Source organism: Artibeus jamaicensis, unplaced genomic scaffold (assembly GCF_021234435.1).
Source record: "Artibeus jamaicensis isolate MK-2021 breed Jamaican fruit bat unplaced genomic scaffold, CSHL_Jam_final contig_548, whole genome shotgun sequence".
Lineage (NCBI taxonomy): Eukaryota > Metazoa > Chordata > Mammalia > Chiroptera > Phyllostomidae > Artibeus > Artibeus jamaicensis.
In genome coordinates this window covers 8176503-8193156 of record NW_026521883.1, presented here as the reverse complement: position 1 = coordinate 8193156, position 16654 = coordinate 8176503, and the positions used below count along the sequence as shown (strand labels likewise).

General features: G+C 55.1%; 1 protein-coding gene across 11 annotated transcripts in view; it reads right to left on the bottom strand.

Annotated features, from left to right (window-relative positions):
* MEGF11 (multiple EGF like domains 11) overlaps nt 1-16654 on the bottom strand; it is a 352758-nt gene that overhangs the window by 12571 nt on the left and 323533 nt on the right. For 9 of the 11 annotated variants that reach the window (XM_037155745.2, XM_037155751.2, XM_037155750.2 and 6 more), the window contains exons 13-20: nt 15707-15809; nt 10070-10216; nt 9592-9726; nt 4701-4829; nt 3567-3695; nt 2951-3079; nt 2319-2447; nt 796-1032 (exon numbers count right to left, since the gene is read on the bottom strand). In XM_037155745.2, coding sequence (XP_037011640.2) covers nt 796-1032; nt 2319-2447; nt 2951-3079; nt 3567-3695; nt 4701-4829; nt 9592-9726; nt 10070-10216; nt 15707-15809 — 1138 coding nt within the window. The remainder of the gene's footprint in view (nt 1-795; nt 1033-2318; nt 2448-2950; nt 3080-3566; nt 3696-4700; nt 4830-9591; nt 9727-10069; nt 10217-15706; nt 15810-16654) is intronic. The other 2 variants (XM_037155746.2, XM_037155754.2) reach the window with 1 other exon arrangement.

Here is a 16654-nt window from a genome sequence, read left to right as displayed (position 1 = left end):
GAGCGGTTACCCTGTGCTCCCCCAGACAGGTCCAGCTCCTGTGGTCCAGGGCTTGGGCCACTTCAGAGCACGTTGGCCTCTTCTCTCGAGCCAAATATGAAGCAAAAAGCCCTCCTTATTTCTGTGTCCGCAGTCCAGGGTTCAGAGGAGAGGGAGGACGAGAGCCAGGATCTGGCCCAGCAGCCCCACCCTCACCCCACTCGGACGCTCGGACTAAATGCCCTTGGGAGTTACCACCACGTCTGTGGACAGACTGGGTTCCAGCAGGCCTGGCCAGCGGTCCCCCGAGTCAGGCACCGTGCCCTTCCACTCTGCCGGCACGGCCCTCCTAATTCTCAGGACTTTGAAGGGAGGCTCCTCTGAGACCTTCGCCCAAGGAAGCAAAATTGGGACAGGATCTGGGCACCGGGCCCCAAGTCCAGTTTCCTGAGGTGTCACAGGCATGGGGCCGGGGAGAGGTTCCCCTGGAGAGTTTAGGAAAGTTACCGCTTAGTATCAGGTGCTCTTGTGGCCGAAGGCTGGGGAGGCCCAGGGGAATGGAAGGTGGCTCCTAACCACAGGCACTCGGTGCTGGGGGCCCAGGAAGTGACGCCCCGGGAACCCCATCTGCCTTCCCCAAGTAAGGCTCCTGCTCACCGCCCCCATCACCTCTCTAGGGCAGTCTGTGCACCCGGCCGCCACCCCTGCAGGTGTGACCACCCACCTGCGGCGGTGAACTTGGGTGTCTCCAAGGAAACGGGTGGCTCCTCCTGGGCTGAGTGTGTGAGGAGCAGGTGCTGGGAGCACAGCCCTTACCTGAGAGGGAGTAGTCAGTGCTGGTCATCCTCATGGCCGGTGTATAGGAGACTCGGGGAGCCAGGTCGCGGCCTTTCTCTTTCTGCCGGCGCCGGCGCCAGGCGAACAGGCCCAGCAGCACCACGAGGAGGAACAGCAGGAGGATGATGCCCGTGACGGCGCCCACTGAGTGCCGCTCCGCACCCAGCGCCGGGCTGATCTTGGTGTAGGGGTTCAGCTCCTCCATCATGAGGGCAGCTGTGGGCGGAGGGAGGGAGGGAGGGCCTGAGCCTGGGGCGGCCTGTGTGCTCTCCAGGTCTCCGCTGCGGACCGGACGCCTCTGGCGGCCCGAGACCTGGGTTCTGGTCTTGGCCCTGTCCTTCGATTTCTGTGATCCCGGCCCTCACCGTGCCCGCCTGTTCTGCCACGGCCCAAAGTGGGCGGCACCCTGGGGAACCCCTGAGGAGCACATGGGATCGTGGGTGGGAAACAGTGTTTACTGTTTTACTGTGCTCCAGAAATGAGTTTTAACCTTCCCAGCGACCCTATGAAATAAGGACTGTTTAATTCTTTCACAAATGAAGAAACTGAGCCACTGAAAGGTTGGGTCACTTGCCCAAGATCAGACAACCAACCAGTGATTGGTAAGGTCGGTTTTCTCAGGTGTTGGGAAAAACTGGACTCAGCCCCTCTCCCTGCTTACCAGCTGTGTTTCTTAGATGTGACTTAGAGAGTCCTCAGTTGGCTCATTTGCATAACATGGGGACAGTCCCCAGGGGACTGTGCACACCGTATGACAGACTGGCAGTGAAAACTGTGCGTGCTGTTCCCATGTGCCCATGATTATTACTACCCACCAAACCTCTCGTGATGCGTGTGGGGCCTGACCCCCGTCAGCGTGCAGTGCGCGTGGCTCTGGCCCCCCGTTCTGTGTGGCTGAGTCCCTTCTTACCCCCACCTCCTAGTACTAAGAGCAGTATAACATACCCTTGCCTGTTGCAGCACTTTAAAAGGGTTGTCATGCATATAACACCGTTCTCTAGGTGCTCACATCATCTCACCTCGGCCCTCACACTGCCCTGTGGGGTGTCTTCTGACTAGACTTGGAACCCAGGTTGTACCCCTTGGGGCTCCTCCACCAGGACCTCATGCGGTGGCAGAGGACAAGGATCCATCCACTCTCCACTTTGCATGTGGAATGTGGAATAACAGGTCCAGCAAAAAGACATGACCTGTGCGAGGTCCCCTAGCAGGCTGGCAGAATTCGCAGATCTTCAGACGGGCTGGTGACCTTTCCACAGCACTGGCTTGTGGTTCTGCTTGCTTGGCTCACGGGAGGCCAGGACCAAGGCTGCCTGCTCCATCTGCCTCTCCAGCGCCTGGGACCGCCTCCCCGCCTCCCCCAGCCCGCCCCGAACATGAATAAAGGCACAAGGTGCCCGTGTACAATCCAGTGGTTCCCACTGGACTCTCCCTAGAGCCTGCCTCCATGGGGCCCTTCTCACAGCCCTTTGCCTGTGGATCTGCCATCTGAGTGTTGTTACCTTGGTCACACCTGATTCCTTTGAATCCAGAGCTGCAATAACAAGTGCCGGTAACGTGGTCACAGGTGGCATTATTCATGCACTCACATAGCTGCTGACACCCATAGCCAAAGGTTCCCGGGGCGCATCCTGTGGGACACAAAAAGCACTGGGGTAGGTGGTGTGGTGTGGTCACGCTCCCCTCCTCCACCCCACGTGTGGACAGTGGTGCCGCAGCCAGTGAGACCCACTTCTCTGCGACTCGTGTGGTGCTTTGGTTTGGTACTTGGGGCTAGACAGCCACTGTAACCTGAGTTGGGGGACACCCACCCATATTTTCTCTTCATGCCCACATTGTATACAGCATCCTCCACATGCCAGGCCCTGAGCTGGGTGCCACGTAGGCTTCAAAGAAGAATCAACCAAGGTCTCCCTCCCTTCACTCCCTCAGGGCTCTGCACTCCCTGAACTATATGCCATTCCCACCTGATGGGAGGAAGAGACTTCAAACACCATTCTGGGCGTGACCTTTACCCTCGTCCTAGGGAGTGGCTCCAGAAGTCAAGGAAGCAGGGCACACGAGCCCGGAGTGGGCTGATCTAGAAGGGGAAGGCTTCCCCTGACACCCGGGGCTGTGGGCTGGGGTAGCTTACTCTGCTCGCAGTGTTGCCCGGTGAAGCCTGTGCGGCAGGTGCACTTGCCGCTGATGTGGTCACAGCTGGCTCCATTCTGACACTGGCACACACGCCCGCAGTCCTTCCCATAGAACGCTGCTGGGCAGCCTGGAGAAAGAGTGGGGCGGCTGTGGAGGTGCAGCTGGGACCGACCCTACCTTCTGCAGCCTCCCTCTGAGCATGAGGTGAGAACTGGGGAGCCCACGCACCCAGGCCATTCCACGCTCTGAACCCTCACACCAAGTGGGTGGGGAGTCCTTTGGACAAAGGTGCCTGGGGGCCAGAGGCCAGGCTGGTGTCTTCTGGTGGTGTAGTAACAGTCCACTCTTCACTCTGGGCTCCACTGGCCAAGGTTGAACAGAGAGGGTCTGGTCTTGATTGCTGGGGAAACTGAGGACCCCTAACCTCCCAGGACTTGGAGCTCATCAACCCCTGAATCCAGGCAAGCTCAATCCTAGGGGTGAGGGGGTGGGACTCCTGGCCCTGGGGCCCCGCCTCCTCCTTCCCCACCCTCCCTGCTGGACAATGCCCTAGGCAGCCAGTAGGCTGCAGCACGGGATTCTGAATGGCTGGGAAGCCCGGAGGCAGGGCTTACGCTGTGTGCAGAAGAGTCCAGTCCAGCCAGGGGTGCAGTGGCAGGCCCCGTCCTCGGCGCTGCAGCGTGCCCCGTTGTGGCAGCTGCATGTGTGGAAGCAGGCAGGGCCCCAGAACCCAGGTGGGCAAGCTGGCGGTGGGTGGGTGGGACACGCAGGATGAGGGCAAGGCGGAGAGGAGCAGGCAGAAAGGGAGAAAGGAGGGGAGGGTGCGTATCAGAGCCAAGAGGCATTTCCTGGCTTTCAAGGGGGTTACCATATCGTACCCAGAATTTCTCTGTCCATTTCTCGACACAGTCACCCAGGATCCCCATTAAGCCCAGATTCTTCGCTGTCTCCCAGCTCTGGGGGCTCCTGAGTCTTGCCTCTCTGATGTGGAATGTGCAGGTGTGTGTGGTAAACTGTGAACACTGCAGTTGAGTGCGTGAACACTGTGTACTGACCTCCCCACGGGGATGAGAACTTTCCCAGGGTAAGGACTCCGCTCTGCAGGCGGGTGAGCTCCCTGAGGATGGCACCTGTGTGTTCTCCATCAGAATGGAAATCTCAGGCCAGGCCATCTAACCGGGACCTCCCTAAGGGGTACCTGCTGGGTCTCGCCCATCAGCTGAGGAGCTACACGGGGCAGAGTCTGGTGGGTCTTTGCCCTTAGATTGGGGGCCCCTGTCGCCTCCTCACTAGGTTGGGTACACCTATAGGAACAGCCCTATCATACCCTGTCTAGGTTTATTGTGCCCAGGATGACCTTCACGGGCTACCCAGAGGATGCCCCTGTCCCTCTAAGGTGACTGCCCTCACCTCACTTCCCTACTCCCAAATTCTAGCCCATCGGTCCCAGTCCCCTCTTCCTCCCCATCCAAACATAGGGGCTACTCCTTGCTCAGGTGCTGATGGAGGATTAATTTTCAGTATTAATATTAATGGTACTATCAACAATATCAATACCTTTGATACCAGCAGTTAATAATGTTAGTGATCAGTCCTAACAATTCATCATGTTAGCTAGAGAGCCAAGTGGGACTCAGGCGGACATTCCCATCTGCAGGAGATTTCAGCCTTGAGAAGTAGAGGCACCAGGGGCAATGGCAGTGGGGTGTTTTTCGGCCTGAACCTGGGATGGGGGGGCAGCAGCTTACCCTGTGAGCAGTCCTTGCCGATCCATCCAGGGAAGCACTGGCAGGAGCCATCGATGGGGCTGCAGGTCCCATTGTTGGCACAAGAACAGAGCTGGGCACAGTCCTGTCCAAAGTGCCCTCCAGCACACACTGTGGGCACAGGAGAGCCTGGCGCCTGCCCTCCACCAGCACTCGGACCCCACCCACAGCGGCATCCCAGGAGTTCCCAGGCCACAGCCATGATCACCCCGGGGTCAAGGATCTGCTTAGGAACTGCCCATCTTCTCCCTTTGCACACAGATGAGTTCCCCTCCTGTGCCCACAGCTGCATTCTTCAGAGGGTCTATAAGTGCCCCCCTCTGACGGAGGGACAGATTGAGGCCCAGCAGGTAGAATTGCTTGGCTGAGGTTGCACAGACACAAATGCAGAGGCTGGGAATCCCACCTCGGCCCGCAGTGCAGTGCTCCCTGACGGCTCTGCGGCCTCTGCTTTCCATTGCGCACGCTCGCCAGCATCCCTGACCCACAGCCATCACGGGAGAGAGTTGTTTGCAGCTGGGAGGGGAGGGCAAATGCAGGTGGCAGGTCTGTCTGCCTTCGATTGGAGGGCTGGCCCTGAAAGTCTGTCCTGGTCTACCTGTTCCCTCTGTCCCTCTGAATCTGACCTGCTCCTCAAGCCTCAGCTCAACCCCGTCCTCAGGAGAGCCCCCCCCAACCCCTGGGTCCACAGGGAGTGCTCTTCCACTGAGCTTCCTTGGTGCTCCCGCTTTGGGTCACTTGGAGGATTTTGGTCTCCACCCCTCCTGGCGGAGTTACTCCTTGGTCTGTGGAGGAAGGGCTGGTCTCCTCAACTAGGCTGCAAGCAACTTCAGGACTAGGGCTGAGTGTTAATTGAGCACCTACGTTTCATTTCCCCTGCAATTCACCTCCACCTTTTTTGTACGACTTCGGCTCTCTAAAGCGCAGTTCTCTTCATTGCGCTCCTGTGCCCTGCATGACATCCTCAGGGGCTCCCCAATGCCCCAGAATAAAGTCTAGATCCTAGAGATGGGCACTTAATCTACCTCATCCAAGCACGCGAGCCACTGGTCCACACACCACTTGCCAAACACACCCCACGCCTCTATTCACTCCGGCCACTCCCTCATCCCCGGGCCCAGCTGTAGAAATGCTACCCTGCCTACAGGACTCATCTGAAATGCCGCTTCCCGCATGATCGCTCTGTAGTCCTTCAATATTAATTCTTTTCTTCCTTAGTGGAGTCGCGAGTTTTAGCTGGGCCCATGGCCACCTGGAATAAAGACTGCATCTCTCGGGCTTCTGCAGAGCTTAGTACAGCCTTGTGACTACATTCTGGCCAGTGGGCAGTGGAAATGCACATCATTGTACCTGTTCCTCCTTGATGAGGGATAATCTGGATTATGGATAAGAATTGTGGGTGAGATGGCTAGAGCTGAAGCAGCTCTCTTCCGGCAGACCCGGAAGCCACGTGCTGAGGATGGCTGAACAACAAGACAGAAGGCGCGTGGGTTCCTGACACTTCTGTAAGCTACCTGGTACTTGTGGATCTTCTCCGTTTCGTTTGTTTGTTTAACGTGTGAGGGACATAATGTTAGTCATTTTCAAACCAGATGTTCTGAGTTTATGTCACCTGTGGCTGAACTTGATCCGACCTGATTCAACCTCTTCTCCGTCCTGTGGGGCTATTTGTCCCGGTTTGAGCTTCTAGAACACTGTCAGTTTCTTTCCTGGTCTTGTGTTATTGTGGCTGGTGACCTGTTTCAGGCCGGGCCTGGGTTCCACCCACGTCTGTGCCCCCCAAATGCCTGGAAAAACAACAGGCCCTCGAGGCATGGTGGCTGCGTGTGTGGGGACAGCCTCCCACCCCTTGCCCCCAACTTGTCTCCCAAGTTCTGTCGGGAAAGGCTGAGCTCAGGATTCCCCCCTCCAGATTATAGGCTTTGTGGGGACAGGGAACCTGGTTCTCCTGTTCTTTGTTGGGTCTGAGAGCCCAGTGCAGTGCCTGGCACACAGCAAACACTCAGGAAATATTGCAAAGTGGCCAATATGGGCCCCGGGAACAGTGCCCTTCCCCTGGGTTCTGCTGGAAGAACTCTTGTCCCTTTGAGTTCCTCTCTGTTCAGCGTGCTCCCCCCACAGCCCAGTTCCAGCCAGGAAGGCTTCCTTGCGTTCCTGTTATGGGGGAGGAACTCCTTGAATCCCTGGGACCCTCAGCTGGTTGAGCCACCGGAGGGTCACGGGGAGATCTTGATTCTTGGAGAGAAGCTGCTTCCCCAGGGCCCAGGTCTCTCTGCCCTGGCTGTACTCTCCTTTAAGAAGCACTGCCTGGCACCCACACTGCCAGCCCTTCCCCAAGCAGAGTGAGAGGCCCTGGTGCCCAGATCTGTGTACACTCTGCGTCTCTCCTGGATGTGATGAGTGGCTGGGACAAATAACAAAGGCGGCAGGGTATACTGAGCTCTCTCATTGAAAGCAGGTTTGGGTCATGGTTTCATGTATGCATTCAAAGAACATTTCCGTTGCACCTGTGTGCACCAGCTGCTACTCACAGTGCTTCATAAGTACGAGTTCAATTAACCTGGTAATACTGTCATTCTATATTCTTATTATTACTCTCTGTTATTAACTCTTCCACTTCAGAGGAGGAAACTGAGGCACTGAGAGGTTAAATAACTTGCCCAGGGTCATACAGCTGGGAAGGTCTGCCATTTAGTGGCTAAGTACCTTTGTGCAAACTACAGCGGTCCTCTCTGGGTTCCCTCGTCTTTGAAATGGGGGTGATGAGCCTCAACCACCGGCTTCAGGCTGCGGGTTAATAGCTCGGGGAGGCTGGCTGGTTGGGGCAAGACCCCCAGCTCCTCTCAAGGCAGGCCCACAGCCTGGAGGATGACACACGTCCCTCGTTTGAAGTGCAGGCTCTGGCTTCAGCTTCCCGGAAGGCATGCGGCCTGCCTCCTCTGGGGGGTGCTCTACTTGGGGAACCCACCCCCAGTCCCATCTCAAAACCAACTCTGCGCTTCTCTAACGAGGCAATCTCATCTTTGAAAGTCTCTGTCACACACACACGAGGTTGACAAATCCACCCACAGAGCTGTTAATGTGATTAGTCTCATACATTAATTGGTCAACTTCTTAGCTGAATCAAGAGGGGAAGAGAGGTAGTAGAGAGAAGGGAAGGCTGGTGAAAACAGCTGGTTATATTTAATCTATGTTTAATGATGCTGCATAAGCAATGTCTGTAATTTGTAACTCGCTGGAATGCTGGTCATTAGAAAGTGTCAGTTCAATTTTTTATAAGGTTTGAGACTTAACCAGGGCAGTTGCCATTAATAGCCACCACTATAAGATCTCTATGTGGAAAATACTTGTTAGGCCGGCGGACGATAAATCAGACGTCATAGAATCCGGGAGTTACTCCTTGGGCTGCTTAGGTCTTAATTTAGACCCGGCCTATCTGTATTGATGGCCAGGTCTCTGATGTTTAATAAGTAAACCTCGATGTGTCAGGTTATGATTAAACTGTCCTAGGAGGGCTGCAAGCAAATGAAACTGTCACATATGTTTCCCTGGGGCCCAAACTTCTCGTGACCTCAAAGCATCATGGAGTAAACTTCTCACTCATACATATTAACGGCCATGCACTTAAAAAAATAGCCCAGCTCAGTGGTGATTATTCATCAAAAGGATCCGGTCTCTGGGAGGTCCTGAGCTCTCAATCAAAGTATTTAAGCAGAGGCCAGAGGAGATTCTCGCACAGATGACCTTGAAGTTGCTTTTAGCTCGAAGTTTGCCTTCATCTAATAAGATCCCCTCCCTCCTTCTGCGACCTGGAGTCCACAGCGGTTCTGAAGGCCCTGGCTACCTCCTCAGCGCCTTCCCCCACCCCCAGCTCCTCCGTCCTTCGGCTGTTCCCTGCTGCCTGCTGGGCAGTCGCATGTCCACTGCCCTGTGCTTTGCCCAGGCTGTTTCCTCTACTCGAATGCCTTTTCCCTACTTTTCCTTTCGAGCGAAGGCCCAGTGAAGTCCTGCACGCCCCTGCCCCCCATGGAGCCGTCCCCCCACACGCACACATCCTGGCCTGGCTGAGCAACAAGCAATGGTCTGTGTTGGAGCCAGCTTCTGCCTTTGCTCTGTTGTTAAATACTCAGGTTTTCTGGAACTGGTGTTAACCATTGGGAGCTTGCAATCAGCCACAGGTGGGAATAGTGTGCCATGGAAACTTACAGATGTTACAAACCAGGGCTCTCCCCCACAGAAAGCCAGGTTAGCAGCCCACCAAAGCAAATAAGCTTTCTCTCTCTTTTCAGCTCCTGTTGAGCAGCAGGGGTTGGCTGGAGTTGGTGTGGGATTCTACTGCTGAGACGGGAAAGCTGGTGGTGTGGGGTTTGTGATGTTGATCGGCCTGAGTGCGAGGGGAGAAGGCCAGAAAGCTGCAATTCTGGCCTAAGCTGGGGCCCACGCTACAAGCTCCCACAGCTGTCTGTGTTTACCACGTGGCCTGCACTTAAGCCACGTGGGCCTCACTTGAGCCACGTGGGCCTCACTTGAGCCACGTGGGCCTCACTTGAGCCACGTGGGCCCCATCCGCGCCTATTTCACTTTTCATCCATTTAGCATGGGCTTTGGAGTCAGAATTCGTTTCTTGCTCTGCCACTTGCCAGCTGCGACACCACAAAGAAATGATTGAACCTCTCCGAGCCTCTGCCTTTAACCGCATCGTGGTTTCATCTCACGCCTCGTGGCGCCCCGGTCTTAGGAAGGCAGACGCAAGTCCTGAAGGAGCAAGCAGCTGCCTCCACAGAGCATGATGAGACCCCCCAGATCCCTTCCTCTCTGCCACCCTCTCCCAGGACCCTCACCCTCCTGGCTCCGTCTTCCCCCGAGACAGTACCTTGGTTGCAGAGAGCTCCAGAGAATCCGGGGAGGCACTCACAGGTGCCGCTGACGTGGTGGCAGGGCCCGCTGCTGTGCACGCAGAGGGGGCATGGCTGGGCGCAGCCGTGGCCGTAGAACCCAGGGGGGCAGACTGAGGGTGAAGGGGAGATGTGGTCAGCAGCCCGAGGGGCCTCAGCCAGCTGGTCACCCCTCTGGTCCCACATAGTGATGAAGTCAGGCTCCTCAAAAACATGGGAGGGCCACACCCACCCCACTCCTTGGAAGGCCCCTGTCTGCAGAGAGGAGCAAAGAGGAGGTCCCTGAAATTGGGGACAAAAAAGCTAGGGAGAGAGGGGTCTCGAGGAAGGGATTTGATGGGGGCTGGCTCTGAGAGGCCAGCCTCTCTCAGGTCGGGGCTAGTTCCAGCTGGGAAGGGGCAGGGAGGATGAGCCGCCTGAGGTCTGGCAGGTGGGGGTCGAGGGGCTCAGCCTTACTTCTCTGGCATAAGGGCCCTCGGAAGCCAGGGGCACACTCGCAGCTCCCATCCTCGGGGGAGCAGGAGCCGCCGTTCTCGCAGCTGCAGGAGATGGAGCAGTTGGGGCCCCAGCGACCCGGTGGACACGTGCTGTCACAGCGGATGCCTGTGGGCCAGAGGCAGGTCAGGTCAGCAGTGAGAGGGTGAGGGCAAAAGGAGGACCGGCGGGAAGGGGGGCACCATGCGGCATGAGGTGGAGGCAAACCGTGCACCTAGGAAAGTGGAAGAGAAACCCAGCCAAGGCTTGGCCTGTCTGGGAGGGTTTCCAGGAAGAGGTGATGCTGAAACTGAGTCCTAAGGGCTAAAGGGGATCTGACCAGGTAAAAGAAGCCCTACGTGCAGAGAACAGGAGGCAGGAGGGAGAATCACGCCTTGAATATAAAAATAGTGCTGTGGGACTACACCATAAAGTATAAGCTGAGATAGGGCGAGAGAATGAGCTTGTGGGAGTAGGGCCAGATCATGGAGGGCCCCCTCATTTCTGACCAAAGGTTAGGCCTGGGAGAGACCAGCCGTGCGGCACGTGAGTGCTGTCACGGGGGCTGCCCGAGTTAGCGGTGAGCTGCACACACATCGGCCCAGGGCCTCTGGCTCTTGCTGGGTCCCAGGCAGCTGGCTCCGGGCAGGGGCCGGAGAGTGGGTGGGTTCTTTCCAGATTCTTTTGACCACAGTCCAGAGTACACTACGTAGTTTACGTCATATGGTCACACATACGCGTAATAGAAACCAAGTCTTTGGAAAATGACACTGTATATGATGCACTCTGGAACTTTCTCTGCACCGTGATATATTCTATTCTTAAAAAAAAAAAAAAAGCTGGCTGTGACCCAACAAATGGATTTAATGACCTTCAGTTTGTCAGAGGGGGCCTAGGGGGACAGGTGGAATTTCTCAATGGGAGACAGGAGTGAAGCGAGGCCTACACGCTCTTTCTGAGCTGAGAGAGGGGAAGTAAGTGGTGGTGGTGGTTACCTCCAAAGGCTAAGAGGAACTTTAAAAGGCTGGAGGCCCAGCTCTGGGGTGGGGTTTGCTCCCAAGCAGAAAGGCTTCCTGTCTCACGTGTATTAATTAGGTAAATGGACCAGGTGGGCCCTGGAGGCCTGTGTGGCTTCGGAAGGTGAATATCAGAAGCTCAGAGAGGAGCAGAATTAGTATAAAATTTGTGTCGGCCTTGTTATAATAAAGACAGATTTTGAGAGAGAGAAAAAGGGAGGAAGATACTCAGGCCCAGTGGACAGAGCCAGTCCCAGCCGCAGCAAGAGAACAGTGCGCCCAGTTAAGAAGTGGGCTGGGACTGTACAAGCCCATCTGGGCTGGTGGGAAAGGTGGGGGACACGGGAGAGGACAGTCGGACAGAACAGAGGACGGGGAGACTGCAGGCTTCACTCACTCTCCGGTGCCTCATTCCAGCCTGGTGCCCTGCCCCTCTCCCTCCCTGTGCGGACTCCTTTTCACAGCAGGATTCAAGTACTTATTTGGGTGGGGTGGAGGGGGTGCTTCTCCCCAGGAGGTGGGGTCTTCCCTTGGGGAGAATCTGGTGGCCCAACTTCACCCCTCGATGGAGGTCTCCCCCCAGTGGAGTGTCCGGTGCACAGGAGGTGTGCCCTGGACCAGCACCATCGACTGACTGGAGGGGAGCCCAGGGAAGGGGAACCATGAAGCTGTGCAAAACCAGGAGCTGTGGTGTGTCCCAAGGAATTCTTCTGCCTGTGGGTGTTGAAAACCCAGGATTCAGACTGCAGGCCGAGGGGCGCTGCTGTTCCTGGCGGGGTGCCCGGACTAAGGCGGACTCCACCAAGCTCCTGTGTCACACACAGACCCAGCTCTTTCCTAGAACTATATGCAGATGTTACTATGATTAGTAAGACACACTGCTTGCAAAACACCCTGCCTAAAACAAGCTGAATTTATGGCAGCATTTTGCTATTGTTTTCCCCCAAGTGGTGGATATTAAAAGTACAGCCACTTTCACATGTGGGATCCTCAGAATGTTTTCATGTCAGAAAAGGGTCCTCTTTCTTGGAGATTAGAACCCCAGGGACAAGGTGACTGCTCAGATTGCGGGTGGCTGCAAGAATTATTCTATTCTAGGTCTGGCTCTGTGGGAGTAGGGCTCATGTTTTTATAGGGAACCTATTTGTGTGGCAGTGGCGAATGTAGCCCAGCCCCTGACTCGGAAAACCAGTGCAGAGCCAGTGCAGAGCCAAGCCCACAGATCGGTTTTCCCATGGGGAATCAGTCCTGCATTGTATCTAGGCTGCTTTGAGGTTTGCTTTTTGCTAAAACTCCCTTACCTGAATTGAGGCAGCAAATGTGTGCTGCATGTCTTTAAAGTAACTTCTTAAAATCTGTGCTAAACCTCCCAAGTATGGAGTGTAACCAGTTCAGCCACTTTTTCCTTTGCATTTGCAAATATCCTCTCCTTTGTTATCTATAAAAGGTAACTACCTAAAGCAAACCTGTACATAGTAAATGAGGACGATTCCTCAACATAATGTACCCAGAAAAGCAATAAAAGCCTGTCCCTCTCTCTCACTCAGAGACTGGCCATGCCATCCCCTTTTCTCCACAGGACTTTTGCAGACTGTGTGAATTTGTTTGTTGCAGCCACAACACACGGACCCCACTGGCCGGAGTCCGCATCATGTTTGAGCTTCTTTTATGTCCTACGAGTGACCTGGAACTTAAGACAGTGGGACCTAAGTGGGGAGGAGGGCCCATGGTTCTCCCAGTGCAGTGCCTAGTTCTGGAAGGGGACTTATTAATGTCAAAGGGGCTGACCTTGGCCTGGTGGGAGGCTCTCCAACTATAGCTTCTGAAGTTGCATAGCTTCATCAGCCACCTTCTCTACGCCCTGTTTTCCCTATGGTTGAAGGTAGATAATAATTTCCCTTAGAGGTCCCTCCCCTTCTAAACTTTAGAGACTCTCCCTGCTTTATATTTCAGGACCCTCCGTGCATCTATATTGGTGTGCTAAGCATCCACATAGTATGACCTCTAGTTCATGCCACAAGGTCAGCAGCCCTCGTCCTTCAAGATCTGCTTAGGGCCCACCTTCTCCAGGAAGCCTTTCTGGATGTCTGCCCAGGGAGTCAAGCATCTAATTGACAGTCCCCAGCATACAGCTTTGTCCCCACCTATTACCTGAATATTTCATGCAGATGTATCCTGTATCCTCTGCTAGCAGCTTGAACACAGGGACTGTGGTTTCCTGATGCTTTTGACCCTCCTTTTTCAGTGCTTATAATGGACAGGGATGTCATCTTGGTCATTTTTGTATCTCTGGTGCTCAGCCCAGTGCCTGGCACACAATAGGTGCTCAGGGACCACTGCTGTTTGTAAGTGGTGCCCTTCACTGCTGAGCCTGACTCCGTGCTGGCCGCACAGTAGCTGCCAGATGAAGACTTGGTGACCGCTTGAGTCAGGAAATGCTGATCCAGTGAATACATGGCTCCCCCTGAGAATGCGGTCCTGGCCTCCCCTCCCTTGTTGCAAATGTCCTGAGAACTCGGGCATCTCCCTTATCTGTGGTGTGAACAGAGGGGAGCAGATCGTCTTCAAGGTCTCCTTCACTTTGAGAGGAAAAACCATATATGGTTATAGGCCAGCTCATTTCAGTTTATCTCAAACATGTAAGCACCTACTAAGTGCAGGGTAAGGTGAATTAGATATGATACCAGACCTCAGGAAGCCTGTGGTTTATGGGGACAAGGGGGAAAGACATGCACCCACTTTGGGCCCAGAAAAATCGGAGTCGCGCTGAGACACAAGCAATATGCGGAGAGCTGAGGAGTCCGGGTGGGTGGGGAGGGCTCGCTGGGCGGGGGCCTGTTCCCGTCCCCTCCCTGCCTCTCCTTGGGGTCCTTCTGCACGATAAACCTCAGGACATCAATCGCTCCTTTGAAATGACTTTAGGGCCATGTTTGGGGAAATTAGCTTTAGAATAGCTGAGGCTTTGCTGAAAGGTTGTCCATCAAAGGCAGAATTTCTAAAGCACCAGATGTCATTAAAATCTTATCGGCTCACTTGAAATGAAGGCAATGAAAAATTAAAGTGGAGTTCTGCTTGGCTCCAGCTAGGAGTCCGGGGGGCCAGTGGGCCGAAGAGAGGGCAAGGGGAGCCAGGCCGAGGATGCTGCAGAACAAGCGACATCCTGGGCCTTGTGCTGCTGGGCGACTTCCTGCTGGTGGAGAACACAGGCTGCGCAGCGGCCGGTGTGAATTATTTATCTGAGGACATCCACTGCCAGTGATGCCTGCATCTCTTTCTCCTTGGGACGGGCTGGTGGGCTGATCCACACTGTATGTCATTGTTAAGCACTTCCTGTATTCAAGGTTTCCATTTACCAGGCACTTACTATATACTAGGCACTGTTAGCACGGATTGGTGTAAACTCATTTAAACTTCAAAAAGACCTTGTGGTTCTAAAGATTATAATGATCTGCATTGTATGGTGGGAAACCCAGGCCCTGAAAGGTTAAGGACCTGCCCGGCATCACACACCCAGGCGGTCTGGCTCCAGCCCTGCCTTCTGCGCTGCCCGTGATCTCGGTGTGTGGCAGGCAGTGGGCACAGTGTGAGTGAGGCGGGCGTGGGCCGTGCCCCCACAGAGCTGGTGCCCACGGTGGGGAGGCAGGTAATAAACACGTAGTTACTGATCGGGGCTCAGTGACAGTTGTGGTAGGCACTGCCTAAAGAAATGTGTAGGGTATTGTGGAATTAATAAAAGGGACTCTTACACAGTCTCAGCTAGGCTGAGGAGGGGGAGAGAGTCTGGCCAAAGGAAATCATCTTAAAGTTGAAATCTGGTAGGTGAGGAGGTGGTAGCAGGTGAAGAGATAGGCAAAAGGTACCCAGGCAGAGGAGGGAATGTGCGTAGGAAGGCCTGGGGCCAGGAAGGTGGCTGGCCCGGGGTCTGGAAGGTAGTGAGCCAGGGGAGGGGGCACAGGAGCGGTGGAAGAGTTGGGCAGGGCCCGATCACATGGGTCCCGGGCCACCATAAGGATTTGGATTTTATATGAATGCCATGGAGAGCTGCTGAGGCATTCTAAGCAGGGACTGATGTGAGAGGGTACGGGTTTTGCAAGTCTCATTTTGGTCACTGTGTGCAGAATGGGTGCAGCTAGGCAAGAGGGGAGGTCCAGACGCCCAGTTGGAGGCCTGCAGTGCTGGCTGAGAGGTGCTGCTGCCTGCTGGGCTGGCGTGGCGGCAATGGGAGGGAGAAAAGCGGGGGACCTGCCACGTGTTCAGAAGGTGGGCTCTCAGGACAGGTAGAGCCCAGGACAGAGCCTGGGCCAGGAAGAAAGTTCTTGTCCTTCTCTCCTCCGCATCTTCTGAGAACACCCACATCCTCCAGGTGTCAGCCTTTGTGTGAATCTTTATTAGGGTGCCCTACCCTGTAGAAGACAGCCTGAAAATAGGTGTTGAATAAGTATTTGCTTAGTCGAATTGAATGGAACGAACTGAAGCCCGGGAGAGAAAGGGAGGAGCGCACGTTTGGGGAACAAGGAGGAGTGATGGAGAGAGCAGTCAAGAAGGGGAAGGCCGAGAACCCAGTGTCACGGGACCTGGGGGGTGGGAGGCGGAAGGGCCTTACCTGTCCACCCGGCCAGGCAGCAGCAGTGGCCTGTGACGGGATGGCAGCCGTCAGCGTGGCTGCAGTCGCAGCGCTCGCTGCAGTTCGGCCCAAACGTGCCATCCTGTGGGCAGATGGGGGAGACACACAATCGGATTGGGACCCCCAGAGTTTCATGCACTTCTTTTCGATTTTGAGGACAAACCTGAGCCACTGCCCCACAAGGACGCAGTGACTTAGGTGGGGCACAGCGGGAGCACTTTCTGTAATGGGATCAACACAGCCGTGGAGCCACTCTGGCTCCATCAATGGGAGCATGGGGGTGGGAGGAGAGCATGGTGGTCCTACCCTGCTGCTTTTCTCCCTGGCCAAACTCAGAGGGCTGAGGAGACCGTGAGCTAAAATTGCAAACGGAAATGCGCTTTGCAAGTCCCAATACATTGATCCCATGTGAGGGACGATGATTTACCCTTTGTTACTGTGGAAGAAGGTGGTGCTCACTCATCATCACATCACTCGGTTCAACTTACTTGTATCTTAGACTGAGGTCCATTCATTCAGTCTAGGTGGGTATTGCTGGTAGTGCTTGGTTCAGTCCGCCCACACCCTGACCATAAAATCACAGACGCTGGAACCAGAAGGAAGCTCAGACTTGGCCTACCAAGGAATGGAGCTCTGCTGGGTTATACGGGCTGTGCTCTAGCTCTGTGTCTGAAGGGTTCTGAAGCTGCATTTGGGCTCAGGTTAATATGCCCTCTTACCAAGAGCTGCAAGGGGAAAGGGATGTCACCTCGCCACATCACTGCAGCTGCCAAGTGTTTGTCACTTTATAGCGAGGGCTGAGGCCCAAAGTAGGAAAGTGGCCACAGAGGTCAGAACTGGGGCTGAGCCCTGATGCAAGGTTTCCACACGTATCTTCTCTGTACAACTCTGTGGACAAAGTAACCACAGGGAAAGGGGATGAGGGGA